A 14,146-nucleotide genomic window follows, 5' to 3' on the forward strand; every position below is an offset into this window, starting at 1 on the left:
GTGATTGGTCGGAGATTGAATACCCTTGTACCCGGAAGTTGACCGCCTGCCGAAAGTGGAGCCGGAGCTTTAACTACACCTCAAGGGCAGACTCAAGATGTTGATGCTTACAATTGCTGCAGAGAGAAAATATTTGGGAGTGAATTTGAAGATTGTTGGAATACATGTGGTTGAATTAATTGAGTTTCAAAATGTTGGTCTCATATTATTCTGTGAGCGCACTCGTGGCGGAGTCTTCCCTTTAACCGTAGCTTCACATGTCTACATGTAGACACTACCTAACCTGTAGCCTTGACAGTAACAATTGGAAAGGTCTGTTGTCAATAATTATAAACGACCCCTGTTCAATGCTCAGTCATGATGTTTTAACGTTTTTATAAAATATCGGCAACTTGAGCAATTGGCCGATCACCGACTGTATAACTGCTCTTGTCCCCTCCAAACTTCACCCCGCATCACTTACACATCCCATCATGTCTCTCCGCAATCTCAAAGCCACTGCCTCAGACGCAGCATCCCACCTTCTAGAAACATTCTCCAATATATCCATCATCCGCCGTCAATTTCTTGACGCAAACCAACTCCAAAAACTAGCTCTCACACTGAACCGTCCAACCCTCAACGGCAAGGACGTGTCTGAGCAGCCGCCAATTGAAGGAACACCCGTACCACCAGGCTATCATCTCGTATACTTCACACCAAATGGGACAGAATCTGAATTAGGCGCTGATGGAAGCGATACCACCTATAATGCCTCGAAGCCGTTTACGAGAAGGATGTGGGCTGGTGGTAAGATGACATGGGCTAGTGATGTGTCGCTTCGGGTAGGGGATCAAGTTGAAGAGAGGACGAGGTTGCTGAGCGCGACGCCGAAGAGGAGTCGCTCGGCGGGTGAGATGGTTCTTGTGGAGGTTGAGAAGGAGTTTTGGGGGCCGAAGGGTTTGGCGTTGACGGATCGGAGGTCCTGGGTGTTTAGACCTGAGATTGATCCTAGTACTGTGAGAGAGCCTCCAAGACCGCTTGAGGATGTTGTCCGTGGGCCGTCACTTATCAGAGACTTGGATACCAAGAGTGAAGGTAAGTGTCGCAAAGACTGCTAACAGATATTAGCTAAGAAGCCTAGGTGTTCCTGTTAGAGAACTGCGATGGTCGCCAGTCGGCCTCTTCAGATTCTCAGCCCTCACCTTTAATGGGCATATGATACACTACAATCAAGACTGGACTCGCAACGTTGAGGGTCACCCAGCTGAAGTTGTCCATGGACCTCTCAACCTCATCAACCTGCTGGATTACTGGCGAGACATCCATGGGAATGGCCAAACTCCAGGAGGTATCACATACAGAGCTATGTCACCTCTGTATGCTGGTCAAACATACAATATCCGAACCTCGGCGACAAAGGAGGCTAAAGGCGAGAAAACTTGGGACGTTCTTGTTGAGAAAGATGGAACGGTTTGCATGAAGAGCGAGATCACGGCATAGAGTATAGTGCACAAATTACAGACTCAACCAGATATCGAAGCACGGCCCCGTGTTCAAGAAAGAGATATCTCCTTTGTACACATTTCTAGATCTCTTCACCTCCTGAATCACACAATAAACGCATACATGCGACGTAGTAAGCATCTGCATTAGTCCAGCTCTACAAAAGCGCCAGCCATGCAGAACAATGTCCATTCCTCCGTCTATACCCAATCGCTCTAGCATACAAATGAACTCTCTACTCTACTCTACTCTAAACACAACAACTTTTTAGACAAGCAGCATGCGTGAAGGATCCTCAATGTACTTCTTGACGGTGTTCAAGAAGGTGACAGCCTCTCTGCCGTCAATCAGGCGGTGGTCGTAGGTCAAACTGATGTACATCATCTGCCAACAATTAGCTTGAACCAATGGATCGACTAAGGGAAAGACTTACAGGTCGGATGACAGCTTCGCCCTTGATGGCGACGACTTCTTGACGGATGCCGTTCATGTTGAACACAGCGGCCTGGGGGTAGTTGATAACGGGAGTTCCGAACATGGAGCCGAAGATACCGGGGTTGCTGATGGAGAAGCTTCCGCCCTCCATGTCCTCCATAGTAAGCTTGCCATCGCGGGCCTACAACAGTCAGCATTATCCTCCCAATTCATCCAAGAGAACTTGCCTTCTTAGCAGCAGAAGCAACCTCCCTCTCCAACTCAACAATGCTCAACTCATGTGTATTTCTCAACACGGGGGTAACCAAGCCCTTAGGCGCCGAAACAGCAATACTAACATCGACATAATCGCGATACGTGATGATCTCCTTCTCGGTGTCGATCATAGCGTTGATCTGGGGAACCTTTTGCGCGGCGAGTGTAGTAGCCTTTGTGAAAGCGCCCATGTATCCCAGTCGAACGCCGTGCTCCTCGGCGACTTCTTCCTTGTACTTGGCGCGCCAGGCGATGATGTTGGTCATGTCGACTTCTTGGATGGTTGTTAGGGAGGCGCAGGTGTTTTGGGATTGCTTGAGGCGCGCGGCGATGGTCTTGCGCATGCGTGTCATTTTCTCCTACAGACTCGGTCAGCTACGGGCGGTATGGCCGTATGTGCGGGATACTTACAACTCGCTCGCCGCGGGAGGGACCGCTTGATGAACCTTGAGCGGGAGGTGTAGGCTTGGACTCCTTGGGCGCAGGCTTGGACTCAGCGGGCTTTGAAGGTTTGGGGGCTTCAGCAGCAGGAGTAGATTGCTTCTCCTCGGCCTTGGGTTGCTCAGCAGGCTTTGACTCCTCCTTCTTGGGCTCCTCCTTAGGTTTTGACTCCTCACCCTCGCTCTTCTTAACAGAACCAGCATCCTCGCCCGTCACGATACGCGCGAGATCCTGACCGACAACAACGGTATCGCCCTCCTCAGCAAAGTACTCAGCGATAGCACCAGGCTCGCTAGCATTGACGAGAACATCAATCTTGTCGGTCTCAATGCTAGCAATCTCCTCATCCTGCTCAACCGCCTCACCAATCTTCTTGGGCAAGCTGGCTAATGTTCCTTCGGTGATGGACTCTGCCATGGGCGGCACGGAGACGATATACGAGCCATTGAAGATGCTGGAGTTACTGAAGAGTCGTCGTTGGGGATCGCGCTGGCAGAGGATGGCGCTGTGTGTGAGGCTGGCGATGGGTTGGGCTCGGGAGATGGCGACGCGTGATAGGCCGGAGAGGCCTGTTGCGGCCTTCATGCGCATGAATGAAGCCATTGTGAGGTTTTGGGCGGGATTGAAGGTGGGAAGATCGGGAGAATGATGGGATCGTGGGGAAAGCAAAACAAGTTCTGAATTAAGCGGGCCGAGCTTTGAGGGTATCGCACGGACTTGCAGTACCTTTGGAGATGTTTATACGGACAAAAGGGGATGGATCAATATTTACGGGATATAATAGCTAAAATTATTTTACTAAATGGTCAATTGTTTCTTAAATTGATGTTGCGTTGTTGAATCATAGGTATTGAAGCCAAATGAATGTTTTGCAATACGTCACTGGAGGTGAGGTTCAATTCTATCATCAGCAAGTTACAAGCTCTCACCTTGAACTGCAAGAGCTTAGAGGTGACTCGGTGAGTGGCCCTCTCTCCGTAAACTTCCCTCCCGCGGGACAGGCGGAAACACCCGGACGGTCGCCGGACATTGAAAACCGACACTGAAGTTCGGGGTGAATAGCCCGGCCTAGGGGAGCAAGACAACCTCTGGCATTGAATCAAGGTGTGAACTGGTCTAAAGTCCTACTAAGCTTATCCTAAATTTAGCTAAATTTACCTAAGTCTTTTCATCACTTAGAAAGGAGGTCCTAAGTTTTCCTGCCTCCAGGTCCTCAACTGCTTAGTGGAAGACATTGATAACCCAAAAGCCAGAATCCTTCCGTCGGCTTAACAGTTACAACGCCGAAAGCCCACGGCCAGAATGATTTGCGATTCATATAATTCCTCGTTTTGGATGATGGGCTCCGTACTTTGCGGAGCAAGGTGAGTTAGCTGAGCAATAGCTGCGGCAATGTTCGGCATAACGACTTCAGGTCATGTTATGCCTCAGGCATTAATGTTCAAACTCGTGATATTTAAATCCCCAGCGCCCATGTTGCCAATACCTTGCTTGGGTCTGGCTAATTCCGTGCAAGCGAATGCAACTGGAATGCTGAAAAGGTTGAGGCTGGCGGGCCGACACCGTTGTGCTGGTGCAGAACCCAAATTCGACCTCACATTGGAGTGAGACGCAGATGACACAACTTACGACGCAATGGACGTTTTGCTTGACAATCAAGGTTCTGTTGGTATTTATCCAGTGGTATCTAAGGTAAAAAAGAACTCAGCCTCGCTGATATCACATCCAAAACGCCGAGGGTCGCCGCCCTGTTTCATACACCATCATCACGCCGTTGTACAGAAACAGCCGTCTCTTCGTCAACACGGATCCCCGTCTCGCTGCTCTCATAGTCCTTCGCAGATGTATATTTCCTAAAAGGGCTTGATATCGTGGTTTGTGTACCGTGTGGCCATTCGCTTATGTCGTATAGATCTGGTGGGTTGTTGGAAAGTTCGTGTGTTGAGCTTCCGCCGTCGTTTTCGCGGGATCGCGTCTTGGATACGCTGGTGAGGCGGATGCCGTTGCTGAATGGTGCGCTGAAGGGGGCGCTGATTTGGGTTGATTGACCGCCGCTGTTGGAGGTGAGGAATGAGCCTGGGAGGATCTTGCGTGCGACTGGTCGAAGCATGGGAAGACAAGCTGCGAAAAGTCAGTACAGGTCAAACTGGCAGTATTCAACATGAACATACCAGCAATGACGGCAAAATTGCACTCGGCGATTGACCAAGCATAGTGCTGTCCCATTTGTAACGTCATCTCTTTTGAATCCGACTTGAACTTGAATGACTCAACGAGGACGAAAATGGATGCCAGACAGGTCATTGCACCAAACGCAAACAATGCAATGACAGCAACCTTCTGGCCCTTGGGTAAATGAAGTTTCCCAATTTCGATGGCGGGCAGAATAAGAATGGCGCAGTCGATCAAAACGTGCGTCAAAACCGTCGAGAAGAAAAACGTCGATTCGCGGATATGGCATTTGGCATCCCTCGTTGCTTGGTCTCCATCCCATAATGCTGTGAGTGGTAGACATTGCAAACACACCATGAAGAGTCGCAGCAGAAACCATGCCACTGTGATGCATGACAGGACCTGAATGGGGATTCGGATGTCGGAGAATTGGAAGAGACGCCAGTAAAAAGCGAGGATGGCGAATTTCGAGAAGGCGATGGCGAAGGTGTAAGTGAAGCTCGTCGTCCACATATGTATCCAAGCCAGTCGGTTTTTATCGTGAAACGTAAAGTCGTCCGTAAGTCCAACCTCCATTGGCTTTCCCAGTCCATCCTTGATCCATATCATTCCGTTCGTCAACAAGGCCAATGAGCCCAACTTGAGCCATGTCAGAACACATCATATCCATATGAGAGTTTAACATACCCAGCCAACAACGGCGAAAGCATCATCAATGCCATATCCAGCTTTCGTGATCTTCCTCGCAATAAGTCGGGCAATAAGAGCCAAGGTCGCGAGAGGAAGTGTTATGGCGGCCGAAGCAATGATATTGGGGGTATCATCCCTCATGATGCATCGTCGGCAGTATTCCTAAGGAAACAAAATGGAGTCCCCCGCAAAAAAACGACAATTGAGAAGTGGGAACCAGATCAAGAAGAGAGAAATGGGGAAGTATTAAAGAGTCGATGGCACAAAAAGCAGACCACCAGTTTGGCTAAGCATTTTCCCCGGACACCGACTCATGGAAAAACCGGACCATGGACCCAACGGTTGGGCTTGAAACCATCTTGTAAGGGGGGGCAAAGTGAAGAAAAAAACCGCGCTATCAACGCCCCTAGCGCCCCCCACGGGGAGACTTGATGCTCGTGATGATATCGATGCTGGGTCTGGGGAGTTTGGGAACTCGACCCATTTTTGAACTCCACTGAAACGGAACGACAAGCGTTGTGATTAGACAAAGTCAGGTGCTCAATAAGACTATCCCCATTTTGACTCTTGTTTTTGGAGAATTGATATGACGATCATAGTGGCGAAAAACTCTTCACCACCGCGGCAATTGAATGTTCAACTGCGAGGCATTGTCTACCCTGGTAAATGGCGCCTCGTGCTGACTATGAGCTGCCGCTTCTGGCGCTGTCATGGAACCAGAATGTCACGCATTGATCGCCTGTTGCCTCGTCTTCAGCTCGGCTTCCATGGGTTCCAAGAAGCTTCAAACAACCTACCTATTCGGGCGTAGTCACCTCGACACTTCAACGAACCAATGATGAGGTGGACCGCGACAACAAGATGGTTTGGGATAAAGTCACGTGCCTGCCTGCCTGCCTTTCAATCAGCATTATGCATTTGATAACCATCCTGTAAAAAGAACAAGGACATGCATGTCTCGCGATAGGGGTCCCAGCCCATGCTCTAGCTTATCTCGAATTATGGATCTGTAAGCTTTAAGATAAAGCCAAGGAAGCTATTCGGACCTTTAATATCCAGGGCCGCGAATCCCGCAGGGGTTTTTTAAATATCAACTTGCATATTCCGAGGCTGCCGACCGGTTGGTTACTCGGTAGACAATGAGTTTGTAATCAACAAGAAAAGTTTGACTGCGAAAATTAAACTACGGTGGATCGTTGCAGAACTTGGAAACTTAAATGTCTCGGGGAACTTTTTCGGGATGACGCATGCCGTTGAACTTTGAAGGTGGGATCCCGAGTCTCTATCTGCTTACCTAAAGTTGCAACTTCAAGGATCAAACTATTGAAGGATGTTCTGGAGACGGACGAGACGCTCCTTGGATCAACTCAAGGTCAATGAGTTCCACTGAGCTTATCTAGTTCCACAGTCGAGACCCTGAGGAGGATCTGCTTGTTCTTCGTTCTCATTGGATATAACCGTAAACCCGGGTCATCCCCGGTGGCGCCTCACTATCCAGCCCCATTCTTGGTAGAGTGGACCATTACGGTTGGGAAATTGGTTAGTGAATATTCGACGACATTATTCTCCGAGATTTGGTGGTGAAACAGAAGAAGAGAAGCAAGAGAGGGACATACGCATTTTGGTCAAGTTAGCTTAGCACTGTGAATAATGATCATATGATCTTTTTTATCCTGACCCTTATTATTGAAGCTTGAACTCAGGTGGGAGGATTCCATCAGCTTTTTATATGAAGCTCTTGTTCTCTTCTCGTGCTGCAACAGATAGCATTCCAGAAAATAGCTGCTAGGCTTGCCAGTTTGTCTTCTGAAAGCGTTCATATGATAGGCAATGGTAATAAATCATGGCAATGCTGGCATTATTATTACCATATTCTCACTACGAGTATATCATCAGGTTTAGGCTGGACTCAGCTTTACACTAAGTCTCGAACGTTCTAAATGACAAAAATGACCAAGTAAACGCCTACGCTATGCACGACTATCGAGAATGCGAACACCCATGTCAATAGCTCTTTATTCAGCATGTCCATTAATTCCACCCTTGATTCCTTCCAGAATTCCAGACCATTGACCACCATGTCGGATCTTTGTCACATCAGAGAACTGATCGCAGGCAATCTTGCGCATGACAAGCGTATCTTTTGCCTTTTTATGCGTCTTTCCGTTGCCATGGAGCAGATACTCCTCGAACCAGGCCTCCTCAGATTTGTCAAAAGGCAAAAAGGTGAGTTGGCTGGCGCGCTCGGAAAGCTCGTCGTTGGGGCTATCCAATACAGAGGCGATCAATTGACGGAAGAGCAACTCGCGAGTATGGGGAGGGTGCGTTCGGGAGTAGAACAGCGCTTCTGAGATGTTGGTGTTCGCCATTGCACCGAAAAGAAGCTCGAGTGCGGCTGAGGTCTTGAGAACTGGCTGCACGGCGTAGAAATATGACAGCGCAATGCTGTAATCGCGATCCTGAGCAGAGTGGACGAGCACGGTCATAATATCGTCGGCAAAGTCGGGAATAAGAGAGGGATGCGAAATGTACTCGAGCGCTCGCTGTAAAGTCCTGTCAGTCTTTGTTTTCGCAATCGCAAACGCAAAACATACCGAGAATTCCTGACGATCCAGATACCACAAGCCCTTCATGAAGATCTGATACTTCTTTGGTATACCTGACGCATCCACGAATGCATCAGAGACGCTCTCGCGGCCTGATGTTTGGTCGAAATCGAGGAGGATGTAGTAGAAGATCGAGAACTTGTGATGCGTCGACATGATGGCTTCACAGATTTGCTGATGCAATTGCTTCAACGCATTGTCGGTCTTGGGAGGGTAGATCTTAGCTACAATCACAAGTTAGCAAGTCGCAATCAGCTCGTGCGACAAACTTACCCTTTGTTATGCCCACAGCCCGTAGGACTCGATCAATGAAAAGAGCGCCATCAAATGTCTTGCGCGAATGTTCAATGTCTCGCTGGGTCTCACGATCGTACGGGTTCGCAAGACCCTCCGCGAAGACTTCGTGCAGGTTGGTGTAGTCAAACATTTTGGCGACGGGATACTTGACTGTTGTCGTAACACAAGCCAATGTTTTGATAGCTCGTCAAGAGCTTCAAAGCTATCGCGAAACGGGCAATCAAGGATCCGTCGCGAGATCACGTGACGAGAGCCGCCCCGCGGCCTGTGTTGGTACGTATTGTTTACACGACCGATTTGGACATTTCTAAACAAACCAACGCGGGGCGCAACCAATCTAATTTGTACAGCTTCCCTCGACACAACAACCCAGTCGACCTTGGTTACACCGACCCAAGCTGTCGCTTATTTGTACTATTCATTGTTTGCATACACTCCTTCGCATTTTTCTCTTGTCTGTGACGAGAGTATTCCTTCACAATGTCTTCCCCTGTTCGGCCAAGGCGCGCAACAAGGCGCACCGCCATTATCGATTCTGACGACGAAGACGATGTTTCCAACCGCTCTAGAGTCCAGGATGAGGAGGAGGACTTTGAGCCTGAGAAGCCGGCGCCCCGAAGACAGACTCGTTCACGCAAATCGACGACTCCAGCACCTACGCCCGCTGCTGCACCGAAGGCGAGAGGGCGTCCTAGAAAAGCGCCTACTCCAGCTGCTTCAGTAGAGGCTAGCGAACTTCTCGATGCCGATACGACACTAAAGGCAGAGGCGAGTTCTCCTGCAAAGGTTGCGTCGCCTCGTAAGCGGAAGAGCACAGCGAGATCATCGATCTCTTCAGTTCCCGACCTGGCCCCTCCTACACCGAAGCCAGATTCACCGACAGCTTCTCAGGAAGCTTCTGCATTGGCCGATATCACTGATTCTAGTGTGAATACTTCCGTTGTCGACAACACCCAGGCAACCATCAAGCCGATCAAACCTATGGATACCATAATGGAGAAGCCAATGGATATTGTGCTCAAGTCACGGACATTAGCTGTCCCTGTTGTTGAAGACACAACGCCCAAGTCTCGAATTGTTCTGACACATCTTATACTCAACAACTTCAAGAGTTACGCTGGCCGACAAGAAGTCGGTCCTTTCCATGCTTCATTCTCATCAGTTGTCGGACCCAACGGTTCCGGAAAGTCAAATGTTATTGACTCTCTGCTGTTCGTCTTCGGTTTCCGAGCTAGCAAGATGCGACAGGGCAAGATCTCTGCTCTCATTCACAACTCAGCAAAGTTTCCGAATTTGGATCATTGCGAGGTCGCTGTCTACTTCCAGGAGGTCATGGACCAGGTAAGGAAATCCTTGTTCTTTTGCGATCCTAGACTAACTTTCCCAGCCCGGTGGCGGCCATGAGGTTATCCCTAACTCCGAGCTCATCATTTCCCGAAAAGCTTTCAAGAACAACTCCAGCAAATATTACATCAATGGCAAAGAATCCAACTTTACGACAGTCACGACTCTCCTTCGCGATCGCGGTGTCGATCTTGACCACAAGCGATTCCTGATTCTCCAAGGTGAGGTCGAGTCGATTGCTCAGATGAAGGCCAAGGCTGGCAACGAACACGAAGACGGTCTCCTCGAATATCTTGAGGATATTATCGGCACCTCTAAGTACAAGGCGCCCATCGAAGAATCTGCCACCGAGGTAGAGACCCTCAATGATGTCTGCATGGAAAAGAGCGGTCGCGTTCAGCACGTCGAGAAGGAAAAGAACAGCCTTGAAGACAAGAAGGACAAGGCGATCGCCTACATTCGCGACGAGAACGAGCTGGCTATGAAGCAATCTGCTCTTTACCAATTGTTTATTCACAAGTGCAACGAGAATATTGCTGTTACAGAGGAGGCTATCAGCCAGATGCAGGCTCAATTGGACGCCGAGCTAGAGAAGCACCACGGAGGCGAACAGATCATCAAGAGCCTCGAGAAGGACTACGCCAAGGGCGCCAAGGAGTTTGAGGCACAAGAGAAGTCAACACAAGCCTTGGTGAAGGAGATGGCCAAGTTTGAGCAGGAGCGTGTTAAGTTCGATGAGAAGCGAAAGTTCTTGGACGACAAGCGTAAGAAGCTTGAGAAGGCTATCGCCAACGCCGAAACGAACTCTGCTGAAGCCGACGAGACCATCGAGCAGTGTGGAGAGGAGATCGAGAACCGGACCCAGGAGATTGCGGAACTCGAGGAACAGATCCAGACTGCTGAGGCTGAACTTGCTCAAATCAGAGAGAGCCTAAAGGGCAAGACACAAGCTTTCTCCGATCAGATTGCTGCCAAGCAGAAGTCTCTTGAGCCTTGGAACGAGAAGATCAATCAGAAGCAGTCCGCTGTCGCTGTCGCTGAGAGTGAGCTCAACATTCTTCAAGAGAAGGCCAACGCCGGTGCTGTCGCCCTGCAAGAGCTTGAGACCAAGATCGCTTCCATTGAGGAGGGCAAGACTGCCAAGCGCGCTGAGCTCAAGTCCTGCCAGGCCGAGAAGGCCGAGCTTCTGAAGGAGGCAGAGAACATGAAGTCGGAGCTCAAGGTCCTTTCTGAGCAGGAGCCCAAGATTCGCTCAAAGATCTCGAACGCACGCCAAAAGGCTGACGAGGCCCGCTCAAGCTTGTCTAACACACAGGCTCGTGGTAACGTGCTCGCTGCCCTGATGCGCATGAAGGAGTCTGGTCGAATCGATGGCTTCCATGGACGTCTCGGCAACCTTGGTACGATTGATCAGAAGTACGATGTCGCCATCTCAACAGCTTGCGGTGCCCTCGACAACTTTGTTACTGAGACTGTCGAGGCTGGTCAGCAGTGTATCGAGTATCTGCGAAAGAACAATGTCGGACGTGGTAACTTTATCTGTTTGGATAAGCTGAGAGTTCGAGACATGTCGCCCATCCAGACACCCGAGAACGCTCCTCGATTGTTCGACCTCGTCACTGCCAAGGAAGACAAGTTCCGAGCTGTTTTCTACCACGCCATGCAAGATACTCTTGTCGCTGCCGACCTCGCCCAAGCGAACAGAATCGCATATGGCGCCAAGCGATGGCGAGTCGTCACCCTCGATGGTGAGCTCATTGACAAGTCCGGTACCATGTCTGGTGGTGGCTCAACTGTCAAGAGAGGTCTCATGTCCTCCAAGCTCGTCTCAGACGTCAGCAAGGAGCAGGTCGCCAAGTTTGAGAGTGATCGCGATGGCTGGGAGACCAAGTTCCAAGAATTTCAAGAGTATCAACGCGAATGCGAAACGCGACTCAGGGAGTTGGGCGAGCAGATTCCTCAGCTAGACACCAAGATGCAGAAGATTGGCCTTGAGATTGAGAGCGCCGAGCGAAACATCACCGATATGCAACGACGCATGAAGGAAGTCAGCAAGGAGCATCAGCCCTCAGCTACCGACAACAGTCGCATCGCTGCTTTGCAAAAAGAGATCGCCAAGCTTAACAAAGAGATTGAAAGACTTCACGGGGAAACATCCAGCGTGGAGGATGAGATCAAAGCTCTGCAAGACAAGATCATGGAAGTTGGTGGTGAGAAGCTTCGTGCGCAAAGGGCCAAGGTCGATTCTATAAAGGAGGAGATCTCTTCCAACAACGAAGAGATCTCTAATGCTGAGGTCCGTAAGGTCAAGGCGGAGAAGCAGAAGATCAAGCTAGCGAAGGATCATGCAAAATCGTCCAAGGAGCTTGAGGCTGCTACCCGGGATCTTGAGAAGCTCGAGAACGACATCAACAACCAGGGCGAGAGAGCTGAAGAGCTTCAAGCACAAGCTGAGGAAGCCGAAGAAGGATTGGCCGCTAAGAAGAAGGAGCTTAAGGCGCTCAAGAGCGAGCTTGACGAGAAGACGGCTGAGCTCAACGAGACAAGAGCGGTTGAGATTGAGATGCGCAACAAGCTTGAGGAGAACCAGAAGGCTCTTCTGGAGAACCAAGCACGACTTCGTCACTGGGACGACAAGTTGTCGAAGATTGTCCTGCAGAACATTGACGACCTTACTGGAGGTTCTTCAGGCAGCCGGTCCAAGAAACCCAAGTCGCAACCCAAGCCTCAGACGGATGACGATGATGACGTCGATATGGACGATGCCCCTCAGGATGATGTGGACATGACCGACGCTCCCCAAGAAGACGAAGAGCAAGAGGAGGATCAAGAAGAGGAAGAGGACGAGGAGGAATCTGTCAATGGGCAGCCAAACGAGCTTCCGAGATACACACCCGACGAGCTTGCTGATATGAACGAGAGGACACTCAAGGGCGAGATTGCGGCTCTTGAGGAGAAGACTCAAAATGTCAACGTCGACCTCGGTGTTCTGGCCGAATACCGAAGACGAGTGGAAGAGCACGCTGCTCGTGCCTCAGATCTCCAGACTGCTATTGAACAGCGAGATTCTGCCAAGAAGCGATGCGACGACCTTCGCCGTCTACGCTTGGAAGGTTTCATGGAAGGTTTCAGCGCCATTTCCCTCCGACTCAAGGAAATGTATCAGATGATCACCATGGGTGGAAACGCAGAGCTCGAACTCGTCGACAGTCTGGACCCCTTCAGCGAAGGTATTCTCTTCAGCGTCATGCCCCCTAAGAAGAGCTGGAAGAACATCAGCAATCTTTCCGGTGGTGAAAAGACGCTCAGCAGTCTGGCTCTCGTTTTCGCTCTGCATCACTACAAGCCTACTCCTCTGTATGTCATGGACGAGATCGATGCTGCGCTGGATTTCAGAAACGTGAGTACGACCCTAACCCAAGACACTCGGCTACAATTCGACCACACTCGCGCGGGCATTCCACATGCGAATCCACCTTCAATTCTGATTGAACCACTATGCTAACACTCAACGCAGGTCTCGATCGTCGCAAACTACATCAAAGAGCGTACCAAGAACGCCCAGTTCATCGTCATCTCGCTGCGCAACAACATGTTTGAGCTTGCGGCGCGGTTGGTGGGCGTGTACAAGGTCAATCATATGACCAAGAGTGTCACTATTGAGAACAAGGACTACATTGCGAGACCGCCGGGACACTCATCGCAGCAGCGGACGCAGGTTGGGGGTAATACGACGATATTGCCCTTTCGGTAAGGGTGAGAGGGCTTGTATATGACGATGATGATGACTATGGATATGGCTTTGGCGGGTATTTTAATGATATGGTGGCTAGACTTATGATATATCCAATGTTTGGTGTTTTCTGATATCCCTCATCTTTGACCTCTCCTCGACTCACCGATACAGAACCTCATCCGTCTGGGAACAATCCCGTTGTGTCCAGCTAACCTTCACATGCCAAGCCACTCTAACTCATCTTCCCTTTGCCATCTCCCAATACACCGTGAGAAAGACTCAACCTGAACCCGGTCCTCCCCATCCCGCCACTCGTATCACACTCGCGTCCCACGATCCAGGAACCAACTCCCGTGTCACCGAGCGCGTCTAGACCTGAGAACCTGGGACATTAAGGATCCCCAAGCGAACCCCTGCAGATACCCGCCTCGATCTCGCAGATGTAGATGCCGTACCACGCACCAAGTGCCGGTCTTCTCGGCTCTGTATGTGTGTCTCGGCAGATTATACGTGGGCGGCCTCGAGGACTGAAGATATTGGGATATGGTTGCTGTACGTCCTATAAGTAACGCCTACAATCAAGCCAAGCTTTGGCTATTCTCATTCATCGCTATACACTCGTTTACGCATCATGTTGATGCTACTCCCGCTCGTCGTTCACTTGGTCACTGCCTTTCCTGCAAAC

General features: G+C 50.1%; 5 protein-coding genes across 7 annotated transcripts; 2 read left to right on the forward strand and 3 right to left on the reverse strand.

Moving 5' to 3' along the window:
• Positions 1-127: 127 nt before the first annotated feature.
• Positions 128-1,482, forward strand: FOIG_07594 (mesaconyl-C4 CoA hydratase; the record flags this gene model as incomplete). The annotated part of the gene is made up of 2 exons (XM_031207173.1): positions 128-1,077; positions 1,124-1,482. The coding sequence occupies exons 1-2, from the start codon at positions 474-476 to the stop codon at positions 1,480-1,482; spliced, it is 963 nt and encodes a 320-aa protein (XP_031062706.1). The 5' UTR covers positions 128-473.
• A 270-nt stretch (positions 1,483-1,752) lies between these two features.
• On the reverse strand, positions 1,753-3,346 carry FOIG_07595 (dihydrolipoyllysine-residue succinyltransferase, E2 component; the record flags this gene model as incomplete). Its single annotated transcript, XM_031207174.1, has 4 exons — positions 2,587-3,346; positions 2,169-2,534; positions 1,919-2,101; positions 1,753-1,869 (listed from the first exon to the last, which is right to left on the reverse strand). Exons 1-4 carry the CDS (start codon positions 3,217-3,219, stop codon positions 1,753-1,755), a joined length of 1,299 nt encoding a protein of 432 aa, XP_031062707.1. The 5' UTR covers positions 3,220-3,346.
• A 759-nt stretch (positions 3,347-4,105) lies between these two features.
• FOIG_07596 (uncharacterized protein) lies at positions 4,106-5,959 on the reverse strand. 3 transcript variants are annotated; one of them, XM_031207175.1, is made up of 3 exons: positions 5,476-5,959; positions 4,788-5,427; positions 4,106-4,737 (listed from the first exon to the last, which is right to left on the reverse strand). In XM_031207175.1, the coding sequence occupies exons 1-3, from the start codon at positions 5,617-5,619 to the stop codon at positions 4,370-4,372; spliced, it is 1,152 nt and encodes a 383-aa protein (XP_031062708.1). In that variant the 5' UTR covers positions 5,620-5,959; the 3' UTR covers positions 4,106-4,369. The 3 variants fall into 3 exon arrangements, with proteins under 3 accessions (XP_031062708.1, XP_031062710.1, XP_031062709.1); XM_031207177.1 differs by having other exon boundaries at positions 4,788-5,959; XM_031207176.1 differs by having other exon boundaries at positions 4,106-5,427; positions 5,476-5,822.
• Positions 5,960-7,184: 1,225 nt separating this feature from the next.
• On the reverse strand, positions 7,185-8,569 carry FOIG_07597 (uncharacterized protein). The gene is made up of 3 exons (XM_031207178.1): positions 8,358-8,569; positions 8,073-8,308; positions 7,185-8,021 (listed from the first exon to the last, which is right to left on the reverse strand). Exons 1-3 carry the CDS (start codon positions 8,509-8,511, stop codon positions 7,494-7,496), a joined length of 918 nt encoding a protein of 305 aa, XP_031062711.1. The 5' UTR covers positions 8,512-8,569; the 3' UTR covers positions 7,185-7,493.
• A 129-nt stretch (positions 8,570-8,698) lies between these two features.
• Positions 8,699-13,685, forward strand: FOIG_07598 (structural maintenance-chromosome 4). Its single transcript, XM_031207179.1, has 3 exons — positions 8,699-9,722; positions 9,769-13,125; positions 13,243-13,685. The coding sequence occupies exons 1-3, from the start codon at positions 8,862-8,864 to the stop codon at positions 13,477-13,479; spliced, it is 4,455 nt and encodes a 1,484-aa protein (XP_031062712.1). The 5' UTR covers positions 8,699-8,861; the 3' UTR covers positions 13,480-13,685.
• The last annotated feature ends 461 nt before the right edge of the window (positions 13,686-14,146 follow it).

Source organism: Fusarium odoratissimum (genome assembly GCF_000260195.1).
Source record: "Fusarium odoratissimum NRRL 54006 unplaced genomic scaffold supercont1.11, whole genome shotgun sequence".
In the NCBI taxonomy this organism is placed as follows: Eukaryota; Fungi; Ascomycota; class Sordariomycetes; order Hypocreales; family Nectriaceae; genus Fusarium; species Fusarium odoratissimum.

Bases quoted from the DNA above. Each gene is read 5' to 3' on its own strand.
- FOIG_07598 (XM_031207179.1), top strand. From the start codon at position 8,862: ATGTCTTCCCCTGTTCGGCCAAGGCGCGCAACAAGGCGCACCGCCATT. The intron at 9,723-9,768 runs GTAAGGAAATCC...TAACTTTCCCAG, and splicing joins TCCAGGAGGTCATGGACCAG to CCCGGTGGCGGCCATGAGGT. The intron at 13,126-13,242 runs GTGAGTACGACC...CACTCAACGCAG, and splicing joins CTGCGCTGGATTTCAGAAAC to GTCTCGATCGTCGCAAACTA.
- FOIG_07596 (XM_031207175.1), bottom strand. From the start codon at position 5,619: ATGAGGGATGATACCCCCAATATCATTGCTTCGGCCGCCATAACACTT. The intron at 5,428-5,475 runs GTATGTTAAACT...ACATGGCTCAAG, and splicing joins CTTTCGCCGTTGTTGGCTGG to TTGGGCTCATTGGCCTTGTT. The intron at 4,738-4,787 runs GTATGTTCATGT...GACTTTTCGCAG, and splicing joins CAATTTTGCCGTCATTGCTG to CTTGTCTTCCCATGCTTCGA.
- FOIG_07597 (XM_031207178.1), bottom strand. From the start codon at position 8,511: ATGTTTGACTACACCAACCTGCACGAAGTCTTCGCGGAGGGTCTTGCG. The intron at 8,309-8,357 runs GTAAGTTTGTCG...TTGTGATTGTAG, and splicing joins GGCTGTGGGCATAACAAAGG to CTAAGATCTACCCTCCCAAG. The intron at 8,022-8,072 runs GTATGTTTTGCG...AGGACTTTACAG, and splicing joins TGGATCGTCAGGAATTCTCG to CGAGCGCTCGAGTACATTTC.